The sequence below is a fragment of the Alosa pseudoharengus genome, unplaced genomic scaffold, assembly GCF_046254945.1.
Source record: "Alosa pseudoharengus isolate Yale_2024_CS ecotype anadromous, Long Island Sound unplaced genomic scaffold, YU_APseudo_1.1 YU_APseudo_1.1_scf_10, whole genome shotgun sequence".
Taxonomy (NCBI): Eukaryota; Metazoa; Chordata; class Actinopteri; order Clupeiformes; family Clupeidae; genus Alosa; species Alosa pseudoharengus.
This window is the reverse complement of record NW_027468565.1, coordinates 37,563,707-37,579,279: the sequence shown is the minus strand read 5'-3', so window position 1 is coordinate 37,579,279 and position 15,573 is coordinate 37,563,707. Positions and strand designations below refer to the sequence as shown.

The following is a 15,573-nucleotide window of genomic DNA, read 5'->3' as shown; positions in this document are numbered from 1 at the left end:
GGGATATTCCACCATTTGGGGAATTACACTCATTTTCCACCTCCCCTTGAGTTAAACAATTGATTTTTACCTTTCTCCAGTTCATCCAGCCGTTGTCTGGCAATACCACTTTTAGCTCCAGCCTAGCATAGATCATTGAATCGGATTAGACCATTAGCATCTCACCAGCCTAGCATAGACCATTGAATCGGATTAGACCATTAGCATCTCGCCTGCTAGCATCACGTTTAAAAGTGACTAAGATTTCCGGTAATTTTCCTAAAACTCCTCTCAAGTTAGAAAGTGTTTAAGACCAACGGAAAATGAAACGTGGCGATTTTCTTTTGATTAGTTTGATTTGACACAGAACTATACTCTCATTCAGGCGTAATAATCCAGTCACTAACCAATTTGTCTGCTGCAGCTCAACCTAGCTGGAAGTTAGCCTACGGGACTATTTTCAGGTACTGCATGATATCATTGTGCTGCTGCGACCATGGTGTTCCTTGATTATTACACTGGAATGAGAGTATAGTTTCATGTCAAATCAACTTGTCCGAATAGCCTCCCAGAGCTGCTGCTTGGATGTGAACTGCCTCCCATCCTCATAGATATTTTGCTTGATGATGCTCCAAAGGTTCTCAATTCACCTCATTCACCCGGCGGCCAGAACGAGGCTACAGGGTACACTTGCCATTACACCTCAGTCCAGCAGATAGTGGAGGTAATGCACTCTGTTCGTTAACTGACAAACAAAACGTACTGAAGAAGAACAGGCCAGCAAACCCATAGATAGAAAGCTAGATACCGCATTGGCAAAGATAATGAATGCGTAGCAAGATGGGTCGTCCTAGTTCATGTCTATGAGGGCAAAGTGGAGTTCAGTCAGAGACGGGCTCTGGTTCAGTTCCCGCCTGCACAGGGGCGTGTCACTGACGTATGACTTACGTTTGAACGCCTCGGTTCCACGCTAGACAAGCCGGAGTACAAAATAAACTTGGTGTACACCTTCATTAATGTTGATTTTCTCCCGACTGGAGGGTCATACTATCACAACATTCTACTGAAATAGGGAGGAGGGTTTGGAGATCATGATACCGTGTCCGAAATGTGCATCCATTGCTCAGAAAAAATAAGGCTTTGACAAATTCTGGGAAATTCTTGGATTCTGCCATAGACCTCAATGTTAAAAACAGAGCCCGACTACTGCATAAATGTGTGGGGGCGTGTACTGCTACCCTATTTGCATACATTTCCAGGGACAGGAAATGGCCTCTCATGAAGTATCTTCGTAATCAACCATCTTTGGCATTGGGCTCCAGCACGTATGTAAATAGCGACGCCATCTTGGTGGGGGCAGCAATCACTGGAGGCAAATGGAGGAGCATGTGACTCTGACTGGAAAGCAGACAGGTGTTAGCCTGACGAGCCAGACCCACATTAAAATGTAGGATCTGGGCACTCACCGTTCGCAGTGCTCAGTCCGAGGGGCGGGATAATCAGTTGTCTTTCAAATTCCCTCTGCACGCAATAGGACAGCGCTGAGTCCCATGCGTTTTCCCACCAGCGGAGTTAGTTGGCTAGTTCAAACTTTTGCCAACTTAAAACAAGCTTAACTCGTGTCACACTGTTGGCCAACAGCAACATCCATCTTCTTTGTTTTCAAGTAGCAGGGAATTCAAGCCAAACCGTTGCAACTCTGCCATCAATCATTATGTTAAGCCCGCCTAACGACTCTATACACGATTTGATTGGCCTGATAGAGGTTTAATTTTTCAAGCTCACAAGCCAACGGAGTTGGTAGACTAGCCCTGGAAGCAAATGTAATTTGCTGCTGCTAGGGTGCGTCTAGATTTCTAGGCTAGACAGGTGTCTGTGATTGCCTGCAAATGTTGCCCATAGACAATAAATGTGCTGCCCCCACCAATATGGCGGCCGCGTTTACGATGCCACCTAATAGAACTCGACAGTCAATGTGGTATCTAGCTTTCTAATAACTATGAGCGAACCCTTCTTTTTCAGAAGAAAAAAGGAGTGCATTACCACCATCTGCTGGACTGAGGTGTAATGGCAAGTGTACCCTTTAGCCTGTTCTGGCCTCCGGGTGAATAAGGCGAATAGGGTTGAGGTCAGGGGAAGATGGAGACCACACCCATGAGTTTCTCTCCTTTTATGCCCATAGCAGCCAATGACCCAGAGGTATTCTTTGCAGCATGAGATGGTGCATTGTCATGCATAAAGATGATTTCGCTACAGAAGGCCTGGTTCTTCTATTTGTACTACAGAAGAAAGTGGTCAGTCAGAAACTCTACATACTTCGCCGAGGTCATTTTCACACCGTTAGAGAGCCTACCTCTCTCCCCATGATTCCGACCCAAAACATCTCCGTCACCTCCTTGCTGACGTCTCAGCCTTGTTGGGACAAGGTGGCCATTGACCAACCATCCATTAATCCATCTGGACCATCTTGCACGGCACTCATCCGTAAACAAAGCAGTTTGAAAATTAGTCTTCATGTATTCCTGAGCCCACTGCAACCGTTTCTGCTTGTGTGCATTGTTTAGGGGTGGCCAAGTAGGTGCATGCACACTTGCAAACTTCTTGAGGATCCTACACCTTGAGGTTTGCGGGACTCCAGATGCACCAGCAGGTTCAAATACCTGTTTGCTGCTTTGCAATGGCATTTTAGCAGCTGCTCTCTTAATCCTGTGAATTTGTCTGGCAGAAACCTTCATTATTATGCCTTTATCTGCACAAACCCGCCTGTGCACTGAATCAGCGCAAATTTCTTCACGATGATCACGCATACGTTTTCGGGAAATATCCAATATTTTCATACCTTGTCCAAGGTAGTGCACAATGTCACGCTTTCCAGCAGCAGAGAGATCATTTTTCTTTCCCATATTGCTTGAAACCTGTGGCATGCTTAATAATGTGGAACATCCTTCTTAAGTAGTTTTCCTTTGATTGGGCTTACCTGGCAAACTAATAACCATAGGTGTCTGAGATTGATTTCAATGATCCCAAGAGCCCTGAGACACAATACCATCCATGAGTTTAATTGAAAAACAAAAAAATAAATGTTATGACACTATTAAATCCAATTTGCATAATGATTTGGAACACGGTGTATGAACACAAAGGTATTGTAAGGAAATGGAAAAGTTAATGAAAGGGTGCAAGGGTATGCAAAAGTACTCGGGTTCTGTAGTCTCTTCGTTATGTGGTATCGATGTGAAAAATCGATCTTCCTGAAACAGCACAGTAGAGGTGCAGGAGGAGTGTGTATCCAGACTAACAATGATCACCGTATCTTCCAATACGACAACGTGAAATTAAAAATGCAAACAGATGTATGCACACACCTGATGTGACAGGATTTTGAGAATGAACAAATCATTCATGATTTATCTATTGTTCTCGGTTTGTTGCTCCATTGTTCCACTGTGATAGAGGTACCATCTACCAAAGTAAGGTTTCATCACATACTGCCAAGTCAACATGTTTGTTTACCTGAAGAGATATAGGGCACTGATTCTTGGATTTCACCAGATTTAAAAAAAAAAAAACTCACTCAAGTTAATGCAACTTATTTTTTTTAATTAAAAAACACATCACACCACAGGCCACACAAGTACAGATGAGTGACACAGTCTCAGTAGTTTGGGTCTATATTAATGTCTTCAGAAGAAGATAATCTATCATTTGTCATTAAAAGCACATCTTCATGTATGAAGTTCTTCGACATGAAGTTATATTGCTGTGGGGCCTCATCTGTAACCCAATGGCATTCGACACAGCAAGAGCCTGCTAGGATTATTGCTTGGGTCTAAATTACGTGATCAGCATAGACTCACTGTATATATACTGTCTATGCAGTCTATGCGTGATCAGATCAAAATATCAGATATACAGTTTCCAGTATATCCATGATGTCGCCGTTTTCTATTCTTTGGACATTAATTTTTTTATTCAAGTTTTAACCAGGTTGAGTACGGTCTCAAATATGTGATTAGAATGTTCACGAACCGAGAGTTCCACACTATGATGCGACAATTACCCTCAGAGATAAAGAACACTGAAACTATAGATTGTCTGCGTAGAATTCTAGAAGGAACTAGGAAAATAATTCACTCCTCAACAGGTTGAGTTGGGATGCATCAATTTAGCTTCACACACAACCAGCTACAGATCCCAAACAACATATCAGTTCCGCTGCTTACTAGAGAAACAGGACACATATGCACTGTCAGCATCCAGATGTGTACACAGAGACCAGAGCTACGGACATGGAGAAGCTCTGGTTAATCATGTCATTGTCCCCGCTTCCCAGCCCCCACTCAGTCAATGTAATGTATCTCAGCCTGAAGCTCTCGCTGCACATAGTTCAGTAAGGCAGCAGTCACCTGCTGTTTCAAACAGGAATTTCCCATAACTACTGCCATTAGCTGAGCCACGTCTGTCCACTGGATACTACCCAAGATGGACATCACATCTGCACAGAGCTTCTGCTGCTGGTCAGAGGTCATCTCCATGATGACCTGAGGAAGCGGTTTAAATTGTCCACTGGTCATCCAGCATCCCAGGAGCCCACCAACGGCACCGCCTGTTACAGAGAGAGGCAGAAGAAGACCTGGTGAGGCAGCTGTGGGCTGACGGCCCAGGTTGGGGAGGTTTTTTTTCACCACACTCTCAAATATCTAACCACTCTGAGACAATTATTTTGTCTTACATTCTGAAGTACAGTATCACAAGCATAAAAGCAAGATGCATAGATGTATTCTCATAAATTCACTTAAGAAAGGCTACTCACCCACAGCAATACCAAGGGGACCTCCTATCAACCCCCCTGCAAAAGCAAGCCCTCCAGCTGCAGCTGCACCCTTCCCAGAGTGCTTCACTGCCGTTTTCATTTGTTGGTTAGCAGACAGTTCACAACACAGTCGCATAACATCATCCACCCGTTCTGTCATCCTGTCATGTATGGAGATGTGTAAAGAAAAGTGCATTAGATGCGCCTCTTTTTCCAATACATTTTATCTTGATGTAAGATCGCCCCCTGGAGGCTGTCATGGTGTTCTTCAGTTTACTAAAAATATACCATAATGACTGGACATGTTTTTATTGACCCCAAAGCATAGGCTACTTCAAATTATCGTCTTACTCTCATTTCAGGTTTCTCAATTCTGTGTTCTTTGACATGCATACGCATAGGCTGAAAACGTAGTGGATAGTTGACTAGGCTACTAGTAGTAGCATACTAGTCAAACTAGTTATTCCACTCCTTATGTCACCGTAGGTAGGCACACAATTTGTTATTATGGGCAAAAAAAAAAAAAATGAGAATTAGAACGATAAATTCACCCACCTTTAAATGAAACAAATACTCCTTGACTTTGATTTAACGCTTTAACGTTTCTTGAGGTTTATCAATCAGAAGCATTATCCCCGTTATTCCCTATGAATAAGGAACATCAGAAATCACTTCTTGTATGCTTCTTGTCCTGTCATGTTCGCAAAGCTTCATGGGAGACATCTTCGCTCACTTCCTGTTTTGCTTTGTGGTGATGATGTTGCAAGATCAGCATCATTACACATTATTTATTAGAGAATTTCTAATATGCACAGCAATTGTTTCAGTATTCATTACTACGTTGCCTGACCACTGCACTGTTGTATCGGAATAATTGTAAACTAACAATTGAAATCAGACCTCGACATTTATTATATGTGGTATTTTCACAATCATAGCCCTACGTGCTTTCCTGTCTCTGTTTGGTGGTTTATTCCATAGTTTGGTCAGAGCCCTCTGGTTTGGTTATGTTTTGCTTTTCTTTGGTTTGCCTTATGCTCTACGTATGAGGGGGTGGGGCACCATTGGCACAGGAGACCAGTCACGTGCTCTCAACGTTGTTGTGGTTCAGATCATTTACCCAGAGTACACCAGTAGCAAACTGACGGATATGGCGCAGGGGCATCGCTGAACATCGAAGGGGATTTAATTCCGTGGAAGTTTCTGAAAAGGTGTCGGAATACTAAAATGCATGTGTGAAATGGTCTCACTATCGGAATCTTGGACGACTACGGCATCATTGATGAATAAAACGTGGCTGGGGTTAAGGAATACCTTCCATTGCATTCATAAACATTTCTTTAGGACTCACAACCCTTGAGTTGTCTGTGATACAGATAAACAGCAACTAATTAATTTTGTTCAACACACAATAAGATGGCTGGAATAGTAACAAGGAGTAGCGATTTAGCGCTAGATGTTGGCAGACTTCAAGAGGAACATAAAAAGGTAAAACGCTTGCCTTCTCAACGGAACGGTACGTTAGCTAACCTGGTAACGTTAGCTAGCTATTCTGCAGCAACCAACCGAAACCTTCCACGCTGCACGCATCTCATGCCATGTGTGTTATATATCGCCTTGTCATTGAAGTTCGAATTTTGGATATGCAATTGTTTAGCTCATGGTTGCCGTAAGACCATACATGATAGACGTGTGGTTAAAATCACAGGTAAAGGAATCACTAGTTGGGAAGGTTGTGGTTCTAGAAACTTCCTTATCACATGTTGCTCGCCATTAAACGTGGATGTGGGATTTTCTTAACCAAGGATTCACTTTCACTTAAGTCTTTAGCTTTGCTTTAACGATAATGTAATCCTCGAGGCATCGATGGGAAAAGTCCGAGGGTCGGTCTGTGAAAGGTTTGCACAAGAACCTTAATGGTTACCCCCCTGAAAAAAATGAAATGATTTTTCATTCATCGCGTAAATAAACTGTAGAGAACTCACAAGTTTGGTACTCTATCATGTAACCTTAATGTTTGACATGAGGTATAAGCACTACCAACTAGGATTTGGACAGATGAATTTTCCAAGAATGTATTAATCTAATGTATTATCCTTATTGTAGAAAACAATAAGGATAAACCTAGTGCAAACGAAACTAAAGAAGGTCCCATATCATCACCTTCCTAAAACAATTGCACACGTCATTTTCTTGCCCAAATCATCATTATTCAAGTTTTGGTTAAGTTTTTTTGTTTTTCTGAAGAAGAAAAAGACTTATGCCATTATTTTAGGAAGGTGACGATATGTAGGTCAATTTATGCAACCGCCATGCTTTTCGACCATCTGACCCCTATAGCCAGGAAATGCATGGTAGTTAGTAAGTAAATAATCTGTCACTGTTTCAACAACAGGTGGTGAAAGGATGTGAGGGCCAGATTGAACACTGGTAAGTGTCAAACCAAATGGCTGCGTTGCTTTGCATCGAGGCCATATTTCTGAAGGAGAAACATTTTTTTTAAATGAGTGATTTAGTACTTTAACGGTTGAAAGGAGTCGTTCATTATAAGGGGGTGGATTGGTGTCATAAGAATTTGTATATGAGATGATGAATAAATGTACTCTTCTCTACCTCTCAGGCAAAAAGTGGTAAAGGACTATGATTCTCTTCAGGAGCGCCTCCAAACCCTCCCCGACCAGCTGTCGTACGACATCACGGTATGTGGAGCATCAGGTCCACTAGGACATTGAGGGTTGTCTGGGATGAGGAGCTGATCTCTGGAGGCAATCACTATTAAGTGCATCCGTTGAAACCCACATTTTATCTGACTAAATTGTGAGGTCTGTGTTGCGTGTTGTCTGTCAAGCACTCTCAAATTACCCCCCACCGCCCCCCTTATACTCTCAGATAGTTGTTTTCCATCATGGAGGCTAGTCCTTCATGATGTAACATAAGCTTGTTTGCGTCATGTTTGACTAAACAGTCAGATCAGGTATGGGTTGAAAAACAGAGCTATTCTTGTACACACATACTTTTGCAAATAGGAAAGAATTTGTCGCCGTCATCCACATACCTTTTGTGTTTGCTTCCCCTGAGGCCACTAAAAGACAACCCTTCCCTCATCTCAACAACACTGCACAATGTCTTGTCTCTCTCCATGTTTAAAGCTGCAGTTGGCAAGTCTGACAGATTGAGGGGACTTAGCCAACATTTTGAATGTTTACAGCTCTCATGCCCCTCCCCCACTACCACCGAGCACCCTGTCATCGAGTTTGTGCTCGTCAGTGCGCACCAGACTGTGATTGACAGTCAGATCTCACACAGCCCTGCTCTGATTGGACTAGAAGAACCGGGAGCTGTGGATTTTTGCAAAACAAATAACAGGCTCTAGGTGGAGGTAGAAGTGCAGGGTTTTTTCTAAAATCGGCTGATTTGTTGTTCTGTTGGAGCATAGTGTCGGTCTCAGTGAATATGATTAAAAAAAATCTTGCCAACTGCAGCTTTAACTTCCATCCTCATTTTCCCCTCTGTCTCCACAGGTACCGTTTGGACCTTTGGCCTTCATGCCAGGAAAGCTGGTTCACACCAATGAGGTCACTGTTCTGTTGGGTGACAACTGGTTTGCCAAGTGCTCTGCCAAACAAGCTCAGGACCTAGTGGAACACAGAAAGAAACGTGAGTTTCAGTGTGCACCTTACTTATGCATGCTCTGGTTTAACAGCAGATAGGCCTAATTTCTAGAAGCCACCTAAACATTTAACAAAGGCAAGGACATGTTCTAGATCAATAGACACGTATTGCTTTTAGCAATCATTTAAGATGCACTGGAAAGGACTCTTGGAAGAATTATTAATGTATTATAATCTTCTGTGTAGATACTACTGTTCAGTTCATCAGCATGTATTTGATGCTGATTCTTAAGGGGTGCAACAGTATTAGTTTCCCTGATCCTTTTGTATATTTTTGATGCTGTTTTAACACCCCTGAGAAGCACTCTCTGAGCGACATGAATGCTTCTGAAATGCCAAAGGGCAGGGCGTTGGCGAAGGTCAGCTGTGTGGCGTGTCAAACATGGCACGCCTCTGAAATGAGATACTTCTGAATACTCAATATGTGGAATACGGTGGGGTCAGTAGCCCATGTTGTGTAAATCAAGCCCATGCCGATTGCCTCAAAACAAATCTGTACCAATAGTCTAGAACTAGCCATACATATTTGACCACTTTGTAGATTACTGGTACGTGTAGTAGTGGTCAAATATGTATGGCTAGAACTCTGAAGATTACTAGTTAGTGCAGCATTTACGGTTATTATGGATTAAATTGTATTTCCAGAGTGATTTCCAGAGCAAGATTTAGATCAAGTCTCTGTCTAATTCTGCCTTGGGTTTTGCACCCTTAGCATAAATATGAAACACTGACCAAGGCTGAGGTTCTGACTCTTTAGGCTGTTCACATCGTGGCCTTTTATTAACTCCTTCACAGACGTTTGAACTGCATGATTTTGTGTTGTGTAAAGTGCATTGTTATTGTTTAACTGAACACATTTCACCAAATGTGCCGTTTCCAATAATTTCAGTTTTTTCCTCTCTCACGGTGACAGATGTGAAGCACACACTTGATGACTTGCACAAAGTGGTGAAGAACTTTGAAAACCGAGGACGCTTCACTAAAGATCTGGAGAAGCTCTCAGGGGTAGGTTCTTGTCTCAAAGTTTAAATGGAGCTCCCTTAAAACTTATATCTGACCTGAAACATTACTATTAGTATAATTTACAATCGGCAATCTCAGTCAATTGTATACTTTCTAATCCAGTTTCTTGATCTATTGCTTATGTCCAAAAGTAAATGAATGGACCTAGGTGATACTGTTCTTGCTAGTAACGTCGTTGTCGGACTCCTTATCAGTCTACCGCAACCCACACATTTGGACAGCCGAACTAGGTAGTGTTACGTTCTAGACTTTTGGACGTGTCAAATGTCTCTTTCTCTAGACAAAAGGAGGAAAGGAAAGGAGTAGAAAGGTGACACATTCACAGTGCTGTCATAGACCATATATTTACCGCCTGGTAACATAGTGCCAGATCTCACTGCGGTTCCTTTTGTTTGTCCAGGGCAAAGGGGACTATGTGGACATCAGAGAGGATGTGGTGAACGAGGAAACATTGACCAAAGGTAACGTCTCTTTATGTATATTTAGTGTTGCTCTGTTGCTTACTTATGTCTTTGAAGAGTAGTTCAGGCTGTCCATTTCCTGCTGTCATGATGTACTGTATGCAGGAACTGCAGTCTAGGCCAGAGAGGTATACTATGAAGCAAGGTTACTGGCATACCCAGGTAACTTCAGGAGTAACCGCTGACCTCCAAACAACTCATTACTTTAGAAACAAAAGCTGCTCAGTGGAGTGTTCTTTTAGAGATCAGTGGTTTCTCCCGAAGTTACCCTGGTTTGCCAGTTACCTCGCTTTGTAGTACAGCCCTCAGTAGAGGTTTTTTTTTTTACATGATTAATATGTTAAATTATGTCTAATTCCATTCTTGATGCTTAAAATAATAAATGTATAATCTGATAGTAAAGTAAATGTACGTCATCAGTATTCCGGTGCAGGCTGGATGGTGGAAGTCTACAATGTCAGAGTACAACAGTACGACTTATTGAAGGGCTGATAGTTACAATACAGAAGTAGATCTGAACAAGAGCTAAACACACTATGCACAATATAACAGATACAAACATATGACTTGTACTTTTTAGACGGGCTATTAATACATGAAATGTCGTCATTTGATGAGTTTGTTTATGAAAGAGAGAGCATTATATTCTGTTTTAGTGTTGTTGCTTTTCTCTTTTCTTTATTTTTTCTTTCATGGCAATTATCAGCAGGCCTGAGAAGCAGGATGTTGTGAACTGTGGATAACCGTTTGATCTCGAAAGTGTCATGGGTTTGTGTTCACACGGTCTTCTCTTGTCAGGGAAGCGGCGCGTGGCCCACAAGCCCCACTCTAAGCCCAAGATTGAGCACGTGGTGACTCTGGAGGAGGAACAGGAGGTCGAGGTCGAGGACTTGGTGGGAGTAGGAGGATATGACAGTGGAGACGGCTGTAAGGGCGTTCTGTCCGAAGAGGAGCTCTTGGCTCGGCTGGATGCATTAGAGGCTCAGGAAGAGCAACAAGACGAACGCGACCGGTAGGAGGCCACACACACACACACACACACACACACACACGGGGTGAAGTCTCTCACAGTAGTCTCACGGTAAAGCCACGGTCCCACAAGCAACGCCGGAGGGAGACCAATGGGCATTCCTAACACGTGGTTAACCGGTTACAGACCCACATAAAGTGGCCAGACATGATGACTCATTTGTTTCTGCAACGTATGTCATGCAGACTTCAATCCTGTGGGTAGTCGCAGTGTCACCTCGCTCAGTTTTGCGTAGATAAATACTCTAGCCTATTATCACAAATGTAAAGACCACTTTTCTCTTGCCGCTGTAGATGGCCACCTCTCGTTAAAGATAAATGGTAGCTGGTCGTTTTGTCAGTGTCCCTTGTTGCCTTTGTGACCAAGGCTTTTGTCCTTAGAGCTTAAACCTCAGACTCTGTGTGTCTGTACAACTGCACACAGGCCACACATACACATCACTCCCCTTTAAGGCATGAATAAATCATCAAAGATGACTATAATTCTCCACTGTCTCAATGTCGTCTCCCTGAACAGTTTATGTATCGCACTGTGAGTGAAAGTAGGTTTATAAAATGACTCACAAAGCTCCTCTCAAGCGGTCTGAAAAGAATCAAAGCATGTTGGTCCTACCCACAGCTTTTATCATGGTGAAATCATGCCAAAGGTCTAATCGTTCATCTACGGCATGCAGAGACCTGTCTCATTGTGAAACGGCCTTTTGAATTCTTTCTGGCAGGATGTGTGACAGCACTGACACAAATGGGGAGGACACCTCGTCTTCCTCAGAGGAGGAGAAGGAGAGGGAGGTCACGGGCGAGACGAACAGCAGCCCTCCAGAACATCGTGCGACCACCAACACGCACAGCAGCCAGGTCAACGGACTCTTGCACACTCACCCCGAGGAGGATGAGGAGGAGGAGGAAGACGAGGGAGAAGAGGACCCCAACGCTCTTCCCACCATCTACTTTTCTCACACCGTGGAACCCAAGAAGGTCAGGAGCTAGTTAACTGTGTCGTATAGATTTGTTCTAACAGGGAAGAACCGTTACACTGAGAACGAGGATCTTGTCGCTTTCAGTAGCAAGATGGATTTCAGTTGTTGGAATGAAGCTCTCAATCTTAATCCTAAATTCATAAGTCTGCTCTATGAAATCAATGTAAGTATCACTTGGGAAGATATCAAGGCCTTTCGGGGGGTTTTTTGGTTGTAATGATGGTGCCATTATTGAAGTGGTGGATTACATTACTGTCGTATGAGGGAATACATCAACACATTGGATCCTGAGACTTTTCAGTAGCTTCATGTGTCCTCTCTTCCTAATCCCAGGAAGTGCTCTAACCTGGTGCTCTTCTGTCTTTACTAACGGGCAGGTGCGGATCAACACGGGGAAGAACACCATGCTGAAGTTCAGTGAGCGGAAGGAGCAGAAGGAGCAGGCCAAGAAGAAGAAGAAAAATGGCAAAGCCAACAACCACACGCGCCGCGAACACCACAAGATCACCTCACCAGCAGACATTTACAGGTAATCCAGCACACTAACCTGCATGGTCTTGCGGCCTCCTACTTTTCGTCTGAAACACATTTTATGGTCTTGGACACAGTCACTCTAAGTCTCCTTAAGAGACTTGAAGACCGGTGCTAGTTGTCTTGTCGGTGGATTCTCTTGAGAGTTTCATTGCATTGCTCTTTAGGATGCTGTCCAACGTGTCACTTGTTTACCCTTTTTGAATTGTTATGCCACCAATTCTATCCATCTTAGGTCATCTTGTGTATCACTGGACTTAGACCAGTGATCTTGTGCATTGGCAACAGCAATGCAACTAAAAGCTGGGATTGTTGCAAGGGCAGCCTGTGTTGATGCTTGTGGTCACATGTGGTTCAGACAAGCTTTACATGGATCTGGAGAATAATATAACAAATCGCTATCAAACCTTAGATGCAACACTGGACAAAAGTTTTCAAAAGTTGTAGTACGGCTCATTCAGTTCTCATTTTGTGTTGATTTAGATATATTATAATATTTGTGACCTTAAACATCCATTTACAGGTCAAATATAATGTTTGTGATTCTGCTTACACATTGACAGTATGTATGCTAGTCTAGTATGTCTGTGTTAACTTATCTGTGTGTGTGTGTGCACGTGTGTGTACACAATCTCAGGTTGTTTGTGGATGTGGTGAATGGCGAGTTGATCCCACGCAAGTCCATCCTGAAGTCTCGGAGCCGTGAGAACAGCGTGTGTAGCGACACTAGCGAGAGCAGCACAGCTGACTTCGAGGAGCGCCGCTCGGCCCTGGGCCGCACATTCAGCCACGATGACGTCATGTACAGCGACACCAGCGACTGCGTCACCGAGGAGGACAGCCCTCCTGGCATCCCACTGCATGCTGGGAGCCGCTTCGAGGTATGAGGGCGGCGGCTTGGGGGTTACTGCGGTGCTGCCGAGACATTAAAGCGATGGCAAATGATGAGGCAAATAGTCTTCCTGTATAGGACAGCAAATGTTACTTTTTAGGATAGGGAAACTTCAAAGACCCATTTAAGAATATATTTTCTTCCCTCACTGTATCGTTATTTGTTAATGATGGCATTATATTGAAATGCTGTGCACAATCTACATTAATTTTGCTCATAGTGTCTTCCTAAATGCAGTTGCTGTTGTAGGGAGTTCTTGCTCATATTGGTGTCATGTTTGCATGTGTTTGCAGGCCTTCTCTGGTACAGTGGTGGAGAAAGACCCAATACCCTCCTCCATACCCCATCTGACCATTGCCCCGCCCGCTTTACCCACAATCCTTGAGCGCAAGTCAGAGGAGCTGTGCACCGAGACCCCTCAGGAGCCACCCAAGCGAGTGTCCAAATTCAAAGCTGCCCGGCTGCAGCAGAAATGAGAAGAGACACACACACACACACACTCGTCAAATACACATCCCCCACCTTTTTTCTTTACGCAGCCCTCAGCTCTATGCCCCTGTACTCTTTGATCCTCGTCATCCACCTCATGAAGGCCTTTTTCCATTTTGCTTTACCCATCCTTCCAGACCATGTGAGCACTGTAGTCATGTTTGCTGACCACACTGCCTTTCAGCAGGTCTTTCTAGATGCTTCCAGTCATTCTAACGATCAGCTCAACCTATTGCCTTGCTGTGAGAGAGAATCAAAACAAGGCAAGGCGATGGCTTTCGTCGGACCGATCTCCAAAAGATCACAACCCTCTGTGTGTTTCCTCACCCTCGTCTCATAGTCTTTTCCCTCTTAAAAAGTGCATGTTCCGATCCTATGTGTGACACTAGAATGCCATGATTCATTTCTGTGGCGGTTTTGCTGAACAAGCTTTGTTTCTCGCTGTAGTGGGATGTCCCACCGTCAGTGACTGGTTGTAATATTCACATGTGAAGCTCACTGAGGAGACTAGACTGACCGTCTGATTCCCCACCACCATCACCATTTCCAGAGGGCCTTTCTATGTGTGAGCGGGCAGTGGAAATCGACTGCAATATCCCTTCTACTCCCCTACCCCTTAATTTCTCTGCTCTCAGCTTTTGTAGACCTGTTTTGTAGAAGACAGTAGTTTTGTACACTCACACACACAAACCTGACATTCTTTCACGGATGTGGAGATGTTCTGTATCATATTGATGTGTTTTATTAGATATTAGGTAGATCACGCTCTTCTTGCAGCTTCTGTGCTGGTGTCTGACATATGCAATGTGCTGCTGTCGCCTCGCTGCTACGCCTCCCTGCCTTTTCAGCTCTTATTTGGATGTTACCCTACTGTAGAGATGGAGGTGTTCTTTGTATAAGTACCTATTTTTGCGCCCCAAAATCCTGAATTAGTTTATTAACAATAATAGTCAGAGGCCGATAATGAATTGGCCAAGCCACGGGATTTGTATTAACACAGGTTAGACAGGTTTGTTATGGGAGATTCACGAAGTTGATTTGTATTAACACAGGGTAGACAGGTTTGTTATGGGAGATTCACGAAGTTGATTTGTATTAACACAGGGTAGACAGGTTTGTTATGGGAGATTCACGAAGTTGCTATTTTGTTGTGGGTTTTTTTTGTATCCTCTACACTACGTTTCTGCTGATTGATTAGACAATATGGCTTCAATACCAAACAGCCTCCCTGCACCCCTTCTCTGCTCTCTCCTAGTCTTTTGACCATGTTGAATGTGGTGTACACCAACTCTGTTATGACTGAAAAAAAAAATTGTTGCTGTGATCTGGAGAAGAACAAAAAATAAATACTTTTTGCTGGAAAGATGATTTGATTGTCATTGAAAACAAAGCTCCTTGTGCACCTCAGCTCTTTCTGTTGTTGTTTCCTTTCTGTTGTTAAGATTTATGATTACTGTCATTTAGCAAAAATTGGATGCTAAGCAACCGCTCTAAATAATGACAGATTTAATGTGATGCCATGACTTTGTAGAGGGATCAGTACATTAAGGATGTTTTGTTCGCTTGATTGCATGCTGTGTATCGTGAATAACTCGTAGGTGAAATTGAGTAAGCCATTTTCAAGGCAGAAAACTGAGTTGGTCAATGCAATTTGCTGTGCTATTTAGGGGAGCGGATGTTCAGTAACGCTTGACTGCAATGCTGTTAT

The 15,573-nt window shown here is 43.3% G+C and overlaps 2 protein-coding genes across 2 annotated transcripts; one reads left to right on the top strand and one right to left on the bottom strand.

Annotated features, from left to right (window-relative positions):
- Nucleotides 1-3,562: 3,562 nt before the first annotated feature.
- On the bottom strand, nucleotides 3,563-5,738 carry LOC143141288 (protein C19orf12 homolog). Its single transcript, XM_076302412.1, has 3 exons — nucleotides 5,348-5,738; nucleotides 4,793-4,953; nucleotides 3,563-4,585 (listed from the first exon to the last, which is right to left on the bottom strand). The coding sequence occupies exons 2-3, from the start codon at nucleotides 4,950-4,952 to the stop codon at nucleotides 4,320-4,322; spliced, it is 426 nt and encodes a 141-aa protein (XP_076158527.1). The 5' UTR covers nucleotide 4,953; nucleotides 5,348-5,738; the 3' UTR covers nucleotides 3,563-4,319.
- A 194-nt stretch (nucleotides 5,739-5,932) lies between these two features.
- On the top strand, nucleotides 5,933-15,228 carry uri1 (URI1 prefoldin like chaperone). Its single transcript, XM_076271496.1, has 11 exons — nucleotides 5,933-6,280; nucleotides 7,188-7,222; nucleotides 7,413-7,491; nucleotides 8,314-8,449; nucleotides 9,377-9,468; nucleotides 9,887-9,947; nucleotides 10,746-10,959; nucleotides 11,696-11,951; nucleotides 12,331-12,482; nucleotides 13,122-13,365; nucleotides 13,670-15,228. Exons 1-11 carry the CDS (start codon nucleotides 6,209-6,211, stop codon nucleotides 13,850-13,852), a joined length of 1,524 nt encoding a protein of 507 aa, XP_076127611.1. The 5' UTR covers nucleotides 5,933-6,208; the 3' UTR covers nucleotides 13,853-15,228.
- The last annotated feature ends 345 nt before the right edge of the window (nucleotides 15,229-15,573 follow it).

Excerpts from the sequence above, each read along its gene's own strand:
- LOC143141288 (XM_076302412.1), bottom strand. The coding sequence starts at position 4,952 with ATGACAGAACGGGTGGATGATGTTATGCGACTGTGTTGTGAACTGTCT. Across the intron at positions 4,586-4,792 it reads TCCCCTTGGTATTGCTGTGG|GCGGTGCCGTTGGTGGGCTC; the intron begins GTGAGTAGCCTT and ends TCTCTGTAACAG.
- uri1 (XM_076271496.1), top strand. The coding sequence starts at position 6,209 with ATGGCTGGAATAGTAACAAGGAGTAGCGATTTAGCGCTAGATGTTGGC. Across the intron at positions 7,223-7,412 it reads GAGGGCCAGATTGAACACTG|GCAAAAAGTGGTAAAGGACT; the intron begins GTAAGTGTCAAA and ends TCTACCTCTCAG. Across the intron at positions 8,450-9,376 it reads AGTGGAACACAGAAAGAAAC|ATGTGAAGCACACACTTGAT; the intron begins GTGAGTTTCAGT and ends TCACGGTGACAG.